This window comes from Mastigoproctus giganteus, chromosome 3, assembly GCF_048544385.1.
Source record: "Mastigoproctus giganteus isolate SK-2022 chromosome 3, ASM4854438v1, whole genome shotgun sequence".
NCBI classification, from domain to species: domain Eukaryota; kingdom Metazoa; phylum Arthropoda; class Arachnida; order Uropygi; family Thelyphonidae; genus Mastigoproctus; species Mastigoproctus giganteus.
The window spans coordinates 20,052,508-20,073,434 of NC_143577.1; the positions used below are offsets into that span (position 1 = coordinate 20,052,508).

Genomic DNA, 20,927 nt, shown 5'->3' on the forward strand with positions numbered 1-20,927 from the left:
TATCCGTGTAAATCAACACGAAGCCTCTGTTCGTGCTTCTCGTTCAGCAGCGTCAGAATTAGCCTTTCATGCCATTAACGAAAAACATACTTTTTTATTTAACGAGGCCAAAATACTTAACGTTCAACGTAATTATACGCGACTATTAATTGAATAAGAGGAGTTTACCTCAATATTGTACGTGGAACACGGAAGTGTTCCACGTACTATATTGAGGTAAACTCCTCTTATTAATTTACCGATATTATATAGATATTAAAACTCTTACTCTTAATGTATTATGCCTTGTGCATTTAGTTATTTTTAAATATTATCATATAAACCTTTTGGCATCTCTCATATTGTGTGATTATCTTCACAACTGGGTTGTCATGTCTGCAATGCCAGGGTACCTATCCACCCACCAATGATAGGCCAACAGATTTGAAACAGTGCTGGCATCACTCGGGTACCTACCCACCCACCGAAGAAGGGCCAAATAGCCCTGAAACAGTGCCGTCTGGGGGAGCTGATGGCCACTGAGTTTCCTCGAATAGGTAACAACAATCTTCTCTACTGGGGAAGCGTTGCCTATTCGAGGAATATATGAGCTTTGAGTGTGAGTTGAAGGAGCAACTGTCCCTTTCTTCCTTCTACGGCATTTCCTTCCTCTACCTCTCCTACTATCACCTTCCTACATCTTTATTTCTTTTCTAAGTCTAATAGGGATAGTATGAGGATAACCGAGAACTTTATCCCATACCATATTTCAAAACGGTGCTGTCTGGGTGGTGGTACTCACTGAGAAAAACTAACTAATAGTCTTCTCTATTAGTGAAGCGTTACTTATTCGAGGTAGTGCAATACCATGGCAACTCATTGTGAAGGAAGAGCACAAAACCCCGGGGGCTCACATTTGGTGAGTATGGGCTTGGCAAACGCAGGGTCCTGAGCTGGATATCATCATTCTTCTATTTCTTGGTGATTCCTTTCTACTTCTCTCTCTCTCTCTCTCAATACATTTATTCACCACTCAACACTGTGTTGAGTGGTGAATAAATGTATTGAAACTAAATAAGAAGCCAAGCAGTGTGGAAAAAAAGTTCCAATTAAAACTGCAACTTTCTTTACACAGTAGACTCTCGATTTTCTAGGATAGAGGGTAAAAAAAAAAAATTTCCCGGATAATCGAAATCCCGATTAATCCAAAAATAGTGTTTCTGACATATATAAGAGATATGTTCCAGGACTTCTTGCATAAATCGACTTTTACGTAATTCTGGAATGACTAATAAAATATTGCTACTATATCCCTGATATGCCAAAATTTCAAAAACTATGTAATATCTTCAGAAAAATAGTTATATATTTTTAATTAGTTCAATTAAAAACTTTATCTGGGAACAGCTGTGAAGTAACCAGAGTGGCACATAAGAAAAGAAAACATAAAAGGAAGAAAAAAAGCATGTTATTGTACTGTAAAAACTGATATGGTATAGCCTTGATTATTATAGTTGACTTCATTGGTGCCGATTGCTTCACCGCTTCTTGTATTCTGTCTTTCTCCTTTATTATTGTGTTCACCATTGCCACTGACAAATCTGAATTCCACACGATACTTGTTAATGTTTGGCCATTTTCATACATCCTTTTATTTTAATTTTCTGATTCTATTTTATCGCTTTCCTTTTCTTGATAGATTTAATAATACTGCTGTCACTTATGTCACTTATTCTCTTAGTCAGCACCATGATAACGGTCAAAATTAAATTTTCTGAAAAGAACTTCGCAGGGTTAAGGCAAAAACTCACTATTATCAACCCCACGAGAGTTCACATTTTACTAAAGCTCATTTCTGGAGGTCACTGCCATAAAACAATAAAAACAATTTGCACTTTTCGGGTTTTTTCTGTTAGCGCAATGGATGGTAAACTCAATCCTATTGCATTTGCGATAATACCAACAGCTGGAATTCTGTGGGTTTTTACATTATTATGGTGAAATGCGCGTCCCCTTCGCCGAAATATTCAGTCATATAAAAAAAATATAAATAACGTAATGTGAGTCGGGGACTTACTGTATCGAAAAATGTTCAGCAACCTATGTAAAAAGTATGGTGATAGATAAAAAACTATAAAATCATGCACTATCCGCATGTCCAATACGATGTTTCCCTTTATTTTTTACAATCTGTATGGTTTGGTCACCAACACTATAATGGTTCCTTAGAGATTTAACAGATGCACAGTTTTCAAACTTTTGAATAATTTCAAAAAAATGTTTTTTTGAAAGCACAACTCTTGCGTTTGCCCATTTTCGCGATTTCTAAATGGGGGAAAAAAAAAAAAAAATTGTTACTATAAAAAACAAAAAAAATCATTATAAAAAAAAATAATCCAACATTCCTGACATAAATAATGAAACAAATTTTGTCCTTTAGTGGTGCGACGAAACACAATGATCGACACGATGCACTTACACAAACTAAACATTTGGACTTTTTTTTTTTTTTTTTTTTTGAGCGGCGGATGTTGTTTGGTTTTTAGGAGCATTAGCAACTAAGGCCATATTGCTCCGGGATATACGGTGGTCATTCCATGACCTTTCCGCATTCTCCATATTTGGTGGTGACGGGCTCGAACCCCGGTCTAATCAAGAAGCGTGTGCTACGCACTGCTGCTCCTTCCCACCTGGCTACGGAGGCGCCTAGCGGCGGATGTGAAGACAGTGGGCATTGAAAAATAATAGGCACACTAATCTCCCAGTGACAACTTATAACGCTTCTTCTTGTTGCTTATTTGAAAAAGGGAGGCGGTAAATATATTGAATGCTGATGTATATTTCAAGGCTCACCGAACAGAGACAGAGATAGGAAAGGGTAGGAAAATAATAAATGCAAGAAGTAAAATAGAAAATAAAATAAGGAGCCGAAACAGAGGATCAAAAAAGCTACTTACTGCCTAAAACTTAAAGCTACAGACTGGGTGACACCAAATATATAATCTGTACATTATATACACAGCCTGAAAGCAGAGGATGTCAGTTTACTATTGTATCTAAGAGGTGATTAAGTAATTTTTTTATATTTTAATATATAGAGAGATTTCTTGAAAAGAAAATGAAGATAGGCTGCAGGAAACATATTATCCAGCAACAGTTTATTATAGAGAATTTGGATATTGTGCATAATCAGACTGTTGTTACTAAATATGGTGGATATTCTGATGCACTGGGAAAGAATGATGTTGGCACGCTCTTTCTTTGATATGTTGGAGTGCCTGTGTGCGAAGTTGACAACATTGAAGTTAAAGACATCATGTTTGTTGTAGATATTTATGGTTGTTTGTAAGCTATTGATATCAATATCCAGGTCCAGGTAATTGGCTGTAAGATTATTGCTATTGTTTTTTTCCAGTGTGGGTTTTGGAGGTTAAATATTAGCAAAGACTTGTAAAAAATTGGTGCAGTTTATTACAAGTAAGTCATCTATGTATCTAAACATATATACATCTGATGGTAAAGAGATTTCAAAACTGTACAAGTAGAGGTTGGCTAGTACACAGCTAGCCCGCTGCCCATAGCAGCTCCATTGGTTTGTAGGTAAACTGTATTGCCATCAAAGATGTAGTTGTTTGAAATGCAAAAATTTGGTTGTTTTATTCCGAAATATTGAGGTTTGCAGTTTATATCATCATCATCAGCCATTTTCAATCCACTGCAGGATGAAGGCCTCTCCAGCAACTTTCCAGTTCCTTCTGTTTTGAGCACTGGCCATCCATTTACTACTCAAAAACTCATGAATTTCATCTATCCATCTCCGCCTTTGTCTTCCAGGTTTTCTTCTAGCTCCTCTTGGGTACCATTCTGTTATTTTCTTAGTCCATCTGTCATCATGTCTTCGAGCTATGTGTCCTGCCCAAGACCATTTTAGTTCTTTAGTTTTGATAAGAATGTCCTTTACTTGAGTTTGCTGCCTAATCCATGTGTTTCTCTTCTTATCTAACAGTCTGATTCCCAATATAATTCGTTCCATTCTTCGCTGTGTAGTTCTTAGCTTCTCTTCCATTCTTTTGGTGAGTGCCCAAGTTTCACTTCCATAAGTCATGGTGGGGAGTATACATTGATTCATTATTTTACGTTTCAGAAAAACTGGGATATTGCTCTTCAGTATGTGACTATATTTCCTGAATGCTACCCATCCAAAATTTATTCTTCTCTTGACTTCCAGTCATTTATCATTATTACAGCTAATAACTTGTCCCAGATAAGTATATGACTCCACCTTTTCAATTACTGCTCCTTCAATCATTATTTCCGTTTCCGTGGCATACTTGTTCATCATTACTTTTGTTTTAGCCATATTCATCTTTAGTCCAAAATCCTTACTAACTGTGCATAACTGATTAAGATTTTCCTCTAATTCTTTGGGATCGTGGCTTATGACCACAATGTCACCTGCAAATCGTAAATGGTTTAGGTACTCTCCATTCACATTGACTCCTTTCTGCGACCAGTCTAATCTTCTGAAAGCTTCCTCAAGGGCAGCAGTAAACAGCTTCGGAGATATTGTGTCTCCTTGTCGAACTCCTTTCTCGATTTTAAATTTGCTATTGTCTTTGTCAAGTCTAATAAAGGATGTAGCACTCTCATATATTTTCTTCAAAATCATAATATATGGAGTATCTATGCCTTGTCTTTCCAGTGCCCGAAACATTGCCTTATGCTGTATGGAGTCAAATGCCTTTTCATAATCCACAAATGCCAGGCATAATGGTGTTTTATATTCATTTGCTTTCTCCATCAGCTGTGATATTACGTGAAGGTGATCCATAGTTGAGAATCCTGTCCTAAAGCCAGCTTGCTCTTTCGGTTGATTCTCATCAAGTATTCTTTCTAATCTGTTAGTAATAACCCTTGTGAACAACTTGTAGATATGGGATAACAAGCTAATTGGTCTATAATTTCCAATTTCTGATTTATCTCCTTTCTTATGCAGCAAAACTATGATTGCATTATTCCACTGCTTAGGCATCACACCTTTTCTAATGCACTTTGTGAAGAGCCTTGCCAGTTTTTGTGTTATGTCTCTTCCTCCCAATTTTAACAACTCTACAGTAACTTCATTTTCCCCCGGGGCTTTCCGATTCTTCATTTTCTTCAATGCATGTTCTACCTCATCAGGAAGAATATCGGGTATGTCATATGTGTTGCTACTTTGCAATCCATCTTCCCCACTGCTGGTATCATTCCCTCGCTCCTTGTATAATTCTCTATAGTAGTCTTCTGCTATTTGAATTATGCCTTCTCTGCTGTTTATAAGTACACCATCGCTATTCTTCAGTTTCAGTATCATTTGTCTTTCTGTATTACTGCTCATGGCTGCTGATTTAAATCCTTTGTTTTCCCTTAATGCTTGTTCTACTTTTCTTGTGTTAAATCTTCTTATGTCCTCTCTGAGTCTCTTTCTAATGGCTTTGCATAACTCAGTATACTCAATTTTCTCCCTGTCAGTGTTTTTCTTGCTCTTCATTTGTCGTCTTTGGTTCATCATGACAAGTGTTTCTTGACTAATTTTTTCTTCTTTGGATTTCTGTTTCCCTATAGGTTTCTTGGGCTTTATCACTTTCAGAAAGTTGTAATAGTCCTCGTCGATATCTTGGTCCTGAGCAGTCTGCAGAAGCTCAAACTTGTTCTTAAGTTCCAGTACATACTGCTTTTTCTCCTCCTCTGTTATTTCAAAGACGTTTGTATTATTTACTCGAGTCAGTTTTTTCCTTTCCTTTCCTACATCTATATCAAGTGTACAACTTACCATTCTGTTATCACTTCCAACATTTACCTTATTCAGGACGGTAACATCATTCACAATATATCTTCTGTTAGTGAGGATGAAGTCGATTTCATTAGTTGTTAATCCATTCGGACTCTTCCATGTCCACTTTCTGTTCACCCTCTTCTTGAAAAAAAGTGTTCATTACTGACAGTCCTTGAGATTCTGCAAATTCCACAAGTCTTTCACCTCTTTTATTTCTTTCACCAATTCCAAAATTTCCTATAGTTCCTCTTTCTGTGCTGTTTTGCCTTTTTCCAATCTTAGCATTGAAGTCCCCCATAATAATAGTGTAGTGGGTTTTCTGCTCATCTAGAAGACTCTCAATTTCAGTGTACATTTCTTCAACCTCTTCATCATCATGGCTCGATGTTGGTGCATAAATCATTATAATCTTTAGCTTGTACCTCTTAGAAATCTTGAATATTAGTCTTGACACCCTTGGTGATGTACTTTTGAATTCCAAAATGTTGTTTTTAAAATCTTTATGGACCAGAAACCCAACTCCACCTTCACTCCTTTCACTGTTTCCATTGGTGTACAGCAGATTTCCACTTGATAAACTTATAAGTGATTCATTTCTTCTTCTTGTTTCAGCCAAACCGATGATATTCCAATTCACATTTTCTAATTCCTTTTCCAGCTCTAATATCCTGTCTTCACCGATGAGTGATCGTACGTTATAACAGGCCAAGTTCAATTTCCGTGCATGGCAACCTGGTCGTACCCAGAGATTCTTAGCACCCTCTGCTTCCACTCTGATCCTCTCGCTGCCGTAAGAGGGAGAGTGAAAGCTGCTGGGGACTGAGGGCCATTTGTATTGTTGTGCTCTCATTGCTGGAGGGTTTGGTCTTTTCCTCTTCACGCTGACCAGGCGTCTTGAAGTTTATAATACAAATGGCCGTTTATAATATGTCTATAATTATCGTACAATTTATTCAGAACAGATTTCAAGTTTGCTAGATCTATACTGGTAAAGAGGCTATTAAAACCAAAAGATGATATGTGTGCAGTATTGTTATTTTTTAGAGCTTCTATTACAGGCAGATTGTTGGTGATGATTCTGCTGTTGGGTACGATATTTATGATAGGCTTGAGGAATTGTTCTAAAGCCTTATCAAGTTTATGTGCATAGCTGTTTTTACAAAATGTGATGAATCTGAAACCTATAGGATTGTTGTGAAATTTTGGTATGAAATAAATGCAAGGAAAGTTGTAATTGCTAAAACTAATTTTCAATTTTTTGCTGAAGGCCATAATAAGCTTTTTGATAATAATAATACTGCTGTTGGTAATGGGTTTGTAATGGCAATGGAGTTAAAAGTTCTGCATTTAAGGTTTGATAATAAAAGGTTTTGCAGATGAAAGCAAAGTTGTTGGAGGCTGTCTACTGGAGTGATGGTAAAATGTTCATGTAATTCAGCTAAATGCTGTTTAATATTGGAAAAGTTGTAGTTGATACTAGTTGCAGGGAGAGAACCATGCGATGTTAAAGTTTTATAGTTATGGAGTAAGTCAGTCAGTAAGTACTGTATTTATCCATATTTCGAATGCTTCTATGGGGTGTTATAGTTATAGGATAGCATAAAACAGAAGTTAAGTAGATTTTGATATAACTGTTTTTTGACATTAGCAGGGCTTACATGCTTGTGAAGCCTGAATTTAAAGCTATGTGCCATAAATGCTTCTGAATTCTAGGTTAGGGATTATATTTAAGTTGCCAGTGATGATATGCCCAACATGTATTAACATAGGGCTGTAAATTAGCTTGGTTGCATATGAAACTATTGGGGTCTGGTTTAAATTTATCCAAGCTAGTGGATAAGGATTCGTAATTACAGAGCATCAGGCCAAAGGGTTTTGAATAACTAAATCTGGATTTTACATGCAGGTTATAGCAGTTGGTAGGAAGGAGATCAGAGTGCTTGTTAACACAACTGTTCATGGTAAAGCTGTCCATATTATTAATATATCTCCCTAATATTAAGGTAGTATGTTCAGTATTTTTATTATTGTTGAGGGATTTTAGTCTAAATTTGAAGATATCAATTATAAGCTGGAGCAAGTGTTTAGATTACTCTCCATATATTAAATTTGTAAAGGGCTTTCAAAACACTATGTTTAGTGCTGAAAAGTAGGTCATGAATTTTACGTATCTCAATATAACTGCTGTCCCATTTAAGAATGATCTGTGAAAAGTTACCTAAGTTATCCTTACACATTGACTTAATATTCTTAGGTTTGAATTTCTTGTAGTGTTTGGATTTACAAAAACCTTTGACAACTTGAAACAAACTGCACCAATTTTTTACAAAACTGCTAATATTAAATTATTGTCCTCCAATAGCAATAATCTTATAGCCAATTACCTGACCTGGATATTGATGTTAATAGCTTACAAACAACCATAAATATCTACAACAAACGTGATGTCTTTAAATTCAATGTTGTCAACTTCACACACAGGCACTCCAACATATCAAAGAAAGTGCATGCCAACATCATTCTTTCCCAGTGTATCAGAATAGCCACCATATGTAGTAACAACAGAACAACTGATTATGAACAATATCAAAATTCTTTAAAATAAACTGCTGGATAATATGTTTTCTGCAGCCTACCTTCATTTTCATTTCAATAAAGCTCTCCATATATTAAAATATAAAAAATTGCTTAATCACCTCTTAAATATTAATAGTGTAATAGCAAACTGACATCCTCTGCTTTCAGGCTGTGTATATAATGTACAGATTATACCCCCTAGCCTGTTTGGTGTCTCAGTCTGGAAAACTAGTGCCCATTCATTGGCTACCAAGGGTGTATAAGTATTTTTTTTTTTGGCTTTTGTTTTTCTTTTTATTATTATATATCATAATAATCTGAATGGGTAATAATTTTTAAATGGTAATTTTAATGGTATTCCTTTATGATTATTAACAAAACTGACCTAAACACATGAAACATACTCCCAGAACTATGTTCAAGGTACTACTACAGGAACAGGTTTTGCCACCCTAACCTTCCTAGCACACCTATATTCCCTCTTCCTCTTCACTAGTATTCCAAATTTTTTATTTCTTATGAGTGATTAGTTTTATGAATGCAATATCAAGATGCTATTTTTCTGCTATAATTTGCTTTTTTCACCTTATACAAAGTTCGGCATCTACATTACGCTACTTTGGTAGTATGTTCAGTATTTTTATTATTGTTGAGGGATTTTTTCTCTGCTACCCTGGGATAGCAGAGAAATACTGCTTTGTTGTGTTTAATGTGGATCTTCTCATCACATCTTAATTGTGTATGTCTTACTGCTTTCCAACACCTGAGATTGCTATAAAAAACTATATATTCACTAAAATTATATATATATATATAAATTTTATATAACCAGAATTCTGGTTCTAGTCAGAATGATAGTCTACACCATACAGTTCACACTCCTAAATGGTACGACAGTAAGTAACTTTCTTGACCCTCTGCTTTGACTCCTTATTTTATTTTATATTTTACTTCTTGCATTTATTATTTTCCTTTCTCTGCCTCTGTTGGGTAAGCCTTGAAATATACATCAGCATTCAATTAGAAACAGAGGCCATGCCTTTTGCTGCATTTCCCTTGGTTTTTGACGGCTGACCCTTGAAAAAGACGTTAAAAATCATCGAATTTGCAGCATTAAGTATATTTAACGTATTATTTTTATTTTACAGGTACCTTTATTTTATTCCATAGTTTCAACTTTTGGTTTCATTAGACTACCTCTTCTCCCTTTACCACATTCCTTATCTACTTACCTTATCTACTTATATATATATATATATAAGTTAGTAGTCGTGAAGGGCAATGTGCTAACGTTACTAGTAACGCTAGTTATGGAGAACAAAGGTCGAACGGAACTGTGATCGCTATCATGGCTAACAAAGAAGGGAGATAAGATAAAGGAGAAGTAATAAAGTATAATAAGAATTAATAAGAATAACTTATCCTGTGATTTCAGCACCTTTTTCCAGGGCCAGCCGCCAAAATCAAAGGAGGAAACGGCAATAAGTGGGTATAGCCTCTGTTTCTGACATGAAATACACACCCCACGTGGTACACATGAAAAGTAGGTAAGATTTGTTTAAGTCAGTTAAAATAATTTATTTAAATTTAATATTAATTTTGATGGTGCGGTGCGTATATTTCATGGCTGACCCGACAGAGGCTGGAAGTAAAGATTAAAAGAATAACAAGAAGAATAAAAAGAATAACAAGAATAAAATGCAAGAAATGGGATAACTTACATGTGGTCGTAGCGATCTGTACTGTTGTGGAGAAATAAAATGTTTAGACTGAATGTGGGCTATAGTATGTGGTATAGGCTGGCGACCCCTGGTGTAAGGAATCGGGAAAGTTTTAAAATAAAAAAAATTACGTAAATAAAAATAAATTAATTAATTAAATTAGCAAAATAGTAAATTAAAATTAATTTAACCAATTTTTGTTATGAATTTAAAGGGGGTTAGTGGTAGGGTTAAACGATTGAAGGAATGCGTCACGGGATAGAAAGGAATAAATGGCCAGCAAAGTAGCGGTATATAGTTGCTGAAATTTGTATAGGCAAGGAAAGTGTTTAAAGCAGAAAAGGAGCATCTCAGGTATTTCGTTCGGTAAACTATTGGCTCACAAGAAATAAAAATATAGGGGGTAGGAAAGCATAAAGAGTACTGAAGAAGGCAAAAAGCTGGCGCTAGGGCAGTTCGGGGTTGCTATACCCGTTCCTATAGTAGGACCCTGAACACAGTTCTGTGAGCATCCATCAGGTGTTTTTGTATGGTATATGAAGATAAAAAAATAAAAAGTAGATAAATAAAACAATATATAAATGGTAAAAGAATACTCCTATAGATAGCCAATCGGAGGGGGGGGGTACAAGTTTTCTACGCTTGTAAGACCCCAAAGAGGCTGGGAGTATTGACTATACATATGTACAAGCCTAGCAGTAATGGAATATCAGTTTGCCATGATGTTATCGATATCAATGGTACACGATAAAATTTTTAAAATTGATTATACTGAGAGCTTTTTTGATGTGGTAATATAAGTAGGCTACCAGAAACTGGGTGTTTAGAAGTTTGCTGTTAAGGTTTCTGATGTTGCTCACTATCAGTTGTTTGTTATTGCATATCGTGGCTATTCTGATAAGTTGTGATAATTTGTGATGTTGGCATGCACCTTTTTGGAAATATTCGCATTCCAATGCGTGAAGCTGAATATATTAAAGTTAAAGGCGCCTCGTTTATTATATATATTGACAGTGGGGTAGGGGTTGTTGAGGTCTATATCCAGATCCAGGTAGTTAGCAGCTTTGTTATTACTATTTGTTTTTTCTCGTGTGAGTTCAGTCAGGTATATATTGGCAAGGTTTTGTATGTAGTTGGGACAATTTGCTACGAATAAATCATCAATATATCTGAATATGAAGATATCAGGAGGTAGTGATGTTTCGTACCAGTATAAGTATAGATTGACAATGACACAGCTTGCTGGGCTGCTCATAGGGGTACCTATGGTTTGTTGGTAAACTGTTTTTCTGTCGAAAATGTAGTTGTTGGAGATGCACAAGTTGAGTAGATTATTCCAATATATAGGTTTGCAGAATATTCTGTTTGTATCTATTATACAGGTTGTTTAAGACAAGCTTCAAATTGGTTTGATCTATACTTGTAAATATGCTAGTGAAGTCGAAGGTTTGTATATGAGATATATCGTTACTACATAAGGCATTTATGATAGGGATATCGTTGTTGATTATCTTGCTGTCAGGCAAGATGTTAATGATAGGTTTCAGTAGTTGCTCTAAGGTTTTTCCTGGTTTGTATGCATAACTGTTCTTGCATGAAGTAATGAATCTGAAGCCTATTGGATTCTTAGGAGTATTCTTTTACCATTTATGTATTATTTTATTTATCTACTTTTTATTTTTTATCTTCATATACCATACAAAAACACCTGAAGGATGCTCACAGAACTATTCAGGGTCCTACTATAGGAACGGGTATAGCAACTCCGAACTACCCTAGCACCAGCTTTTTGCCTTCTTCAGTACTCTTTATGCTTTCCTATCCCCTATATTTTTATTTCTTGTGAGCCATTAGTTTACCAAACGCAATACCTGAGATGCTCCTTTTCTGCTTCAAAATACTTTCCTTGCCTATACAAAGTTCAGCGACTATATACCGCTACTTTGCTGGCCATTTATTCCTTTCTATCCCGTGACGCATTCCTTCAATCATTTGACCCTACCACTAACCCCCTTTAAATTCATAACAAAAATTGATTAAATTAATTTTAATTTACTATTTTGCTAATTTAACTTAACTTATTTAATTAATTTATTTATTTAATTTACGTAAATTATTTTATTTTAAAACTTTCCTGATTCCTTACACCAGGGGTCGCCAGCCTATACCACATACTATAGCCCACATTCAGTCTAAACATTTTATTTCTCCACAATAGTACAAATGGCTACAACCACACGTAAGTTATCCCATTTCTTGCATTTTATTCTTATTCTTTTAATCTTTGCTTCCAGCCTCTGTCAGGTCAACCTTGAAATATACGCGCCACACCATCAAAATTAATATTAAATTTAAATAAATTATTTTAACTGACTTAAACAAACCTTACCTACTTTTCACGTGTGCCACATGGGGCGTGTATTTCATGTCAGAAACAAAGGCTATACCCACTTATTGCCATTTCCTCCTTTGATTTTGGCTGCTGGCCCTCGAAAAAGGTGCTGAAATCACAGGATGAACAGCACTAAGTTATTCTTATTAATTCTTATTATTCCTTATTACTTCTCCTTTATTTTATCTCCCTTCTTTGTTAACCATGATAGCGATCACAGTTCCATTTGCCCTTTGTTCTCCATAACTAGCATTACTAGTAGCGTAACGTTAGCACATTGCCCTTCACGACTACTAACTTATGTAGAAATTATGGTCGTTGGGTACTTTCTGCATATAGCATTGTCCCAGGTCCATAATTCATTATTATTATTATTTTTATTTCTATTATTAATAATATCTTAAACAACCGTTGCTTCCTTTAAAACACATACACATGTGTGTGTGTGTGTGTGTGTGTGTGTGTTTTAAAGGAACTTCCCTATAAACGAATTTGATAAATACAGCAAAAAAATTCATTATAGAGAAATTTCGTTATACAGAGAATGTCTTTTTTTATTAGAAATTGTTATTAATTAGAAAATTAAAATGAATCTACATTTATTTTTAATGTATTTTATTTTAAAAACATACTCATTTAAATCACGTTTACACAATTTTCGCCGGTAAGTATCACAAATTTAAAAAAAAATCTGTATTTTCGTTTGCACAGTACAATTAAAAAATTGTCTGATTCTCAAAGAAAACCTCACATTGTTCAGAGCATTAAAAACATTATCAAGAACATTTTCACAAAACTGTAGACCCATACAAACCATTTTAAAAGCGTTAATCGTTTCTTCGCGAGTTGGCTTTTCTATGGGTTGTTTTGATGAGTCTTCAGCATCATCGTTCGTGATCATCTAACGCAGTATTTCATCGTCATTTGGATGTTCTGCTGTAATCTATATAAACATAACTATCCAAGTGTTATTTCATTTTCGATGTTTCGGGACGATTCTAATAATGTCCAAAAGTTTTCAGTTGTGAAAGTGGCAGTTCATCTTGTTCGTCCAGTTGTTGTTTGACGTCTGTATTCAATGCAAATCCTGCTTTCGAAAAACAATTTTGAATAGTGTATTCAGTGACATCGTTTGTCCAAACTTTTGCCAGTTCAGAGATGCAATCTCTAAGGTTAATTGTAACCTCCAAGTTTCTATTTTCTGATAACGCATTGACAATCTCATTATTATTCTCTTTCGATAATGAAATTTAAAATTTTTAATAATGCTCTTGGTCCATTGGCTGGAGTTTTGACATTATGTTTGGTGGTAAAAACAACAACTTCACACTTTTAAGTTTGGCAGAAATACTGGCAGGATGTGCCGGACAGTTGTCAGTTACCAACACAATTTTCCTTTTTTCTTTTGTTATACGCTTGTCTAGTTTTAATATCCATTCTTCAAAAATATCACTTGTCATCCATGCTTTTTTATTAAAGGTGTAGTCAACGTCCAAAGATTTTGTGCCTCAAAATCCATCTTGGGTTTTTGATATTCCGATGACTAAAAGTCTTAATTTTTTGCTTCCTGTCATATTTGCTCCAATTAGCACAGTGATTCTTTCTTTGCTTTGTTTTCTGCCAAAACATTTATCATCCTTAAAAGCAAGTGTTCTATTCGGTAAACATTTAAAGAATAAACTCATTTCGTCAGCATTAAACACATCTTTATGCTCATATTCTTCCAAAATCTTCTTTAAGGTATTGTTCCTCCAACTGTTGCAATCTTCTTCACTTACATTAACACTGTCTCCATAATTCTGTGGCGCTTCTTAAATTTATCTAGCCACCCAGTGCTCGCATTAAATTCTGTATTTGCACAGTCCCTTGGAATTTCATTCCAAGGGACTGTGCAAATTTCAGAGCTTGTTGCTTAATTATTAGGCCCAATATTGGCATATTCTTTTCACATATCATTTGCACCCATTTTAGAACAGCTTTATCAACATCTTCATATATACACAACTTAATTCGCTTCTTGTCTGCTCCTCCTTCAATTGCATTCAAAATTGATTCTCGATTTTTTAAAATCGTAGATAACTGCTTGCAGGTATGCCACATTTCTCCACAACATCTTTTTTCTTAAAACCCTGGTCAATATCATAACAATCTTTGCTTTATCATTAATACTTAAACACTTTCCCTTCGACATTGTTTCTGCAATTATAAAAATTACTCTACTGCAGCTCTTGCCGATACACACACCGCAAACTTCGCTGTGCTGGCCATATAGTGAATTGTTAGGTACCGCCTACTCGATGACGTTCGCTTGCCAATTCAACAGTATCACATGACCTTTCCTATCAATCACTTTAAAGAAATATACGACTGTGAATTTCTTTTATTCTGCTTTCATTCATATATACACGAAAGAAAATTTATGATTAATGTATGCTGTACGTTACTTTTTAGAAAAAAAAAAAAAACAAGAGCATATAGTCTATGTGATTGATGATGAACGAAATTAAAAAAAAAAAATTCATGAAACCCATCTACTGGGAGTCCAGTTAGATGAGAACGGACATATCATATAATGATTGATAGGAAGGTCATGTGGTACAGTTGAGGTGAGAAGCTAATGTCACTCAGTAGGCATTACTAAAAACCGACTATGGTAGCATTCTATGTATTGCCGCCACAGCATGCTAAAGTTTACCGCAGCGAATTTCATTTTACCCTGAACCAACGTCAATTTACAAATCTACCCTATTTATTTAATTTAAAGGTGAACTGTACAGACTACAATATGTAAAAAAGCCTAGTAAACATGGGTCCTTAAGTGAATCGTTTTCAAGATATTGCACATTTCTAATTGGGATCCACCACTGACTTGTTTGTTTAGGTTAGGTTAGGTTATGCTCATTCTCCCCCCCCCCCTTTCCCCTCTCTCAATGCTCTGAGACTCAGCAGGCATACTAGTACTTGTCAAAGGATAGTCAACGTGTAACCTCTTGTTAACTATCAAAAGGAAACAAGAGGTTACAGCAACTAAGAGTATGTGGACATGCACTTCATGTATGGTAAAGCCAACGGCAATGCACTTGAGGCTGTACGTTTGTACCAAGAAGCATTTCCCTGCCAAAGGCAGCCCAACAGATGCACATTCATCGGGTACATCAACAGCTTAGAGAACATGGGCACTTCACACATGGAGTACGAGCAGGTAGGCCCAGAAGAATAACACCTGATGTTGAGGAAAGGGTGTTAGAAAGAATAGAACAAAATCCAAGAATTTCGACAAGGAGGGTTGCTCTGCAAGAGCGTGTACTGAGTCATAGCAGTGTGTGGCGAATTTTACATTGCCAATTACTGTACCCCTACCATATCCAGTGTGTAGAAGGTCTCAGCAATACAGAGTAACCTCCCAGGGTGCTCCCATAGTCAGTGGCAGATCTTAACAGAAAATGTGCATTATCTCGAAAACGGTTCATTTGCGGCCTGATGTTCATTGGGCCTTTTTTGCTTTTTTTAGTTTGTACTAAAATTATTGTACAAAAATTATTGACCATCATTTTTGAAACACCCTGTATATATGAAATATACGTCAGCTCAATTTTTTCCTCTTGCTACATATATAAACATAGTCCTAAACACAGTCTTACTTCTTGCTGCATTTCCTTTGGTTTTTTGGTTTTGGCTGCTGACCCTTGATGAAGATGTTAAAATCATCAGATCTATAGCATTAAGTACTATTTGTATTATTTTTATTTTATTTTACAGGTACCTATTTAATTTTTCCCATTGTTACTACTGACATGGTCAGCATTTCTCCACTCATATTCTATACATATGATATATAACCACTCTTACTAAGTTGTGTAATCCCAATGCAGCATTCAGTAAAGAAGCAGGGTATGATTTCAATGCAAGAATTGAAATTGTTTGATAAAATACTGCCACTGAATTATGTTTTGTGACTGTCTGGGGACACTTTCTGTTCCTTCCACGACAGTGACAGTGCTTGGACTTATGCTTTTTAACAGTTATAACAACAAAACATAATATATGTGGTGTTATGTTTTCAAACTATTTCAATACCTATATTGAAATGCTACTTGAAACTTTAACAAAGTGCCGCATTGGGCCAACACAGTCTAGTAAAAGGGGTTACATTACACACGTAACAAAAATTACTATTTTAATTGGAAGTTTTTTCCACATATCATTTGGCTGCTCATTTAGATTGAACACATTTAATTACCACTTGACACAAAGTAATTAACTGAGTCTACTTGTTGTCTGAAGAGTACTCTATATAGGTTCAAAACTGGTCACAGTAGTGTCTTCAAGTTTTTAATGAATAATGGATTCAATTATTTGGTGATGTTTAAAAATGATATTAGTTACGTTACATTGACTCCGTAAGGGGCTTAGAGGGGAACAGGTATCCTGTGTGTTATCAGACACTCAGCCTAAAACACTGGTGGATCCAATATCTCTCTATTACAGAAGATTTAGGAGAAGTACGGTTGGCCTGCCTCCCTAAAATCCACTCATGCACACCTTCTCGATGGTAAGCCCTGTTACGTCACTTAGGTGGCAACGAACGTGTAGAGTGGTTCCCTTCAAGACGCCTGGTCAGCGTGAAGAGGAAAAGACCAAACCCTCCAGCAATGAGAGCACAACAATACAAATGGCCCTCAGTCCCCAGCAGCTTTCACTCTCCCTCTTACGGCAGCGAGAGGATCAGAGTGGAAGCAGAGGGTGCTAAGAATCTCTGGGTACGACCAGGCTGCTATGCACGGAAATTGAACTTGGCCTGTTATAACGTACGATCACTCATCGGTGAAGACAGGATATTTGAGCTGGAAAAGGAATTAGAAAATGTGAATTGGAATATCATCGGTTTGGCTGAAACAAGAAGAAGAAATGAATCACTTATAAGTTTATCAAGTGGAAATCTGCTGTACACCAATGGAAACAGTGAAAGGAGTGAAGGTGGAGTTGGGTTTCTGGTCCATAAAGATTTTAAAAACAACATTTTGGAATTCAAAAGTACATCACCAAGGGTGTCAAGACTAATATTCAAGATTTCTAAGAGGTACAAGCTAAAGATTATAATGATTTATGCACCAACATCGAGCCATGATGATGAAGAGGTTGAAGAAATGTACACCGAAATTGAGTCTTCTAGATGAGCAGAAAACCCACTACACTATTATTATAGGGGACTTAAATGCTAAGGTTGGAAAAAGGCAAAACAGTGCAGAAAGAGGAACTATAGGAAATTTTGGAATTGATGAAAAAAATAAGAGGTGAAAGACTTGTGGAATTTGCAGAATCTCAAGGACTGTCAGTAATGAACACTTTTTTCAAGAAAAGGGTGAACAGAAAGTGGACATGGAAGAGTCCAAATGGAATAACAACTAATGAAATCGACTTCATTCTCACTAACAGAAGATATATTGTGAATGATGTTACCGTACTGAATAAGGTAAATGTTGGAAGTGATCACAGAATGGTAAGATGTACACTTGATATAGATGTAGGAAAGGAAAGGAAAAAACTGACTCGAGTAAATAATACAAAGGTCTTTGAAATAACAGAGGAGGAGAAAAAGCAGTATGTACTGGAACTTAAGAACAAGTTTGAGCTTCTGCAGACTGCTCAGGACCAAGATATCGACGAGGAATATTACAACTTTCTGAAAGTGATAAAGCCCAAGAAACCTATAGGGAAACAGAAATCCAAAGAAGAAAAAATTAGTCAAGAAACACTTGTCATGATGAACCAAAGACGACAAATGAAGAGCAAGAAAAACACTGACAGGGAGAAAATTGAGTATACTGAGTTATGCAAAGCCATTAGAAAGAGACTCAGAGAGGACATAAGAAGATTTAACACAAGAAAAGTAGAACAAGCATTAAGGGAAAACAAAGGATTTAAATCAGCAGCCATGAGCAGTAATACAGAAAGACAAATGATACTGAAACTGAAGAATAGCGATGGTGTACTTATAAACAGCAGAGAAGGCATAATTCAAATAGCAGAAGACTACTATAGAGAATTATACAAGGAGCGGGGGAATGATACCAGCAGTGGGGAACATGGATTGCAAAGTAGCAACACATACGACATACCCGATATTCTTCCTGATGAGGTAGAACATGCATTGAAGAAAATGAAGAATCGGAAAGCCCCGGGGGAAGATGAAGTTACTGTAGAGTTGTTAAAATTGGGAGGAAGAGACATAACACAAAAACTGGCAAGGCTCTTCACAAAGTGCATTAGAAAAGGTGTGATGCCTAAGCAGTGGAATAATGCAATCATAGTTTTGCTGCATAAGAAAGGAGATAAATCAGAAATTGGAAATTATAGACCAATTAGCTTGTTATCCCATATCTACAAGTTGTTCACAAGGGTCATTACTAACAGATTAGAAAGAATACTTGATGAGAATCAACCGAAAGAGCAAGCTGGCTTTAGGACAGGATTCTCAACTATGGATCACCTTCACATAATATCACAGCTAATGGAGAAAGCAAATGAATATAAAACACCATTATGCCTGGCATTTGTGGATTATGAAAAGGCATTTGACTCCATACAGCATAAGGCAATGTTTCGGGCACTGGAAAGACAAGGCATAGATACTCCATATATTATGATTTTGAAGAAAATATATGAGAGTGCTACATCCTTTATTAGACTAGACAAAGACAGTAGCAAATTTAAAATCGAGAAAGGAGTTCGACAAGGAGACACAATATCTCCGAAGCTGTTTACTGCTGCCCTTGAGGAAGCTTTCAGAAGATTAGACTGGTCGCAGAAAGGAGTCAATGTGAACGGAGAGTACCTAAATCATTTACGATTTGCAGATGACATTGTGGTCATAAGCCACGATCCCAAAGAATTAGAGGAAAATCTTAATCAGTTATGCACAGTTAGTAAGGATTTTGGACTAAAGATGAATATGGCTAAAACAAAAGTAATGATGAACAAGTATGCCACGGAAAGGGAAATAATGATTGAAGGAGCAGTAATTGAAAAGGTGGAGTCATATACTTATCTGGGACAAGTTATTAGCTGTAATAATGATAAATGGCTGGAAGTCAAGAGAAGAATAAATTTTGGATGGATAGCATTCAGGAAATATAGTCACATACTGAAGAGCAATATCCCAGTTTGTCTGAAATGTAAAATAATGAATCAATGTATACTCCCCACCATGACTTATGGAAGTGAAACTTGGGCACTCACCAAAAGAATGGAAGAGAAGCTAAGAACTACACAGCGAAGAATGGAACGAATTATATTGGGAATCAGACTGTTAGATAAGAAGAGAAACACATGGATTAGGCAGCAAACTCAGGTAAAGGACATTCTTATCAAAACTAAAGAACTAAAATGGTCTTGGGCAGGACACATAGCTCGAAGACATGATGACAGATGGACTAAGAAAATAACAGAATGGTACCCAAGAGGAGCTAGAAGAAAACCTGGAAGACAAAGGCGGAGATGGATAGATGAAATTCATGAGTTTTTGAGTAGTAAATGGATGGCCAGTGCTCAAAACAGAAGGAACTGGAAAGTTGCCTTCATCCTGCAGTGGATTGAAAATGGCTGATGATGATGATGACTCCGTAATAAATGGAAGAGGGAGTGAAATTTTACTGGAAGAGAGAGTGAACATATCAACTAGATTGATATTAAAAACAGCTAAAATGAATAATAATAGCTAATAGGCATATAAACACTTATTATTAAATCATGTTATATATGCAAATCATTACACTATTAAGTAAATAAACATTAACTTACATAGTCGTAGTTTTTCCTGCTCCATTATGTCCTAAAAATGAAGTAATCTGGCCTTCATATAAATTTAAACTTAGTCTGTTGACAGCCAATTTGTTTCCTGTCTTGTACTTCTAAAAAAATCATGTGGCTAGGATTACTTTTAGTTTTTATAATGTTGAAGATCTGACAATTAGGCACTTTTATTAAATTAAGAGTTAAGCATATGAAGTACAGTAGAGCGTAGATTATCCAAACTAATTAGAACCACAATGTTGGTTCGGTTAATAAAATAGTTCAGATAATCAAACATACATGAGAATACCCAGTTTACACAAAACAAGCGCAATTAGGCCTACAATTAAATTGTTGTATGTAAGGTTATTACTACTGTATTTTGAAATATGAATGATTATAAAAAATAATTGATTAAGGAATGGTTTGTATATAATAACCAAAACGTTTTGAAGAAACAATGTATATTATATTTATTTTGAACTTACCTAATTGTTTTACATGGTTTCAACTACAGATCACACTTTTTACATAAACAGAAATAAACAAACACAAGTAACTACACACAAATGAGAGTATAATGAATCTTGGGAAGGTTTTTTTTTTAAATATGTAATCTTGAATTTTTCTTTGAACCATGTGAGATTGTCCT

At 35.5% G+C, this 20,927-nt stretch overlaps 1 protein-coding gene across 1 annotated transcript in view; it reads right to left on the reverse strand.

Annotated features, from left to right (window-relative positions):
- The window catches only part of LOC150087777 (ATP-binding cassette sub-family A member 2-like), a 487,681-nt gene that overhangs the window by 186,182 nt on the left and 280,572 nt on the right, over nt 1-20,927 (reverse strand). Inside the window, exon 23 of the mRNA XM_090369199.1 lies at nt 20,285-20,394. Within this exon, the coding sequence (XP_090225325.1) occupies nt 20,285-20,394 (110 nt within the window). The remainder of the gene's footprint in view (nt 1-20,284; nt 20,395-20,927) is intronic.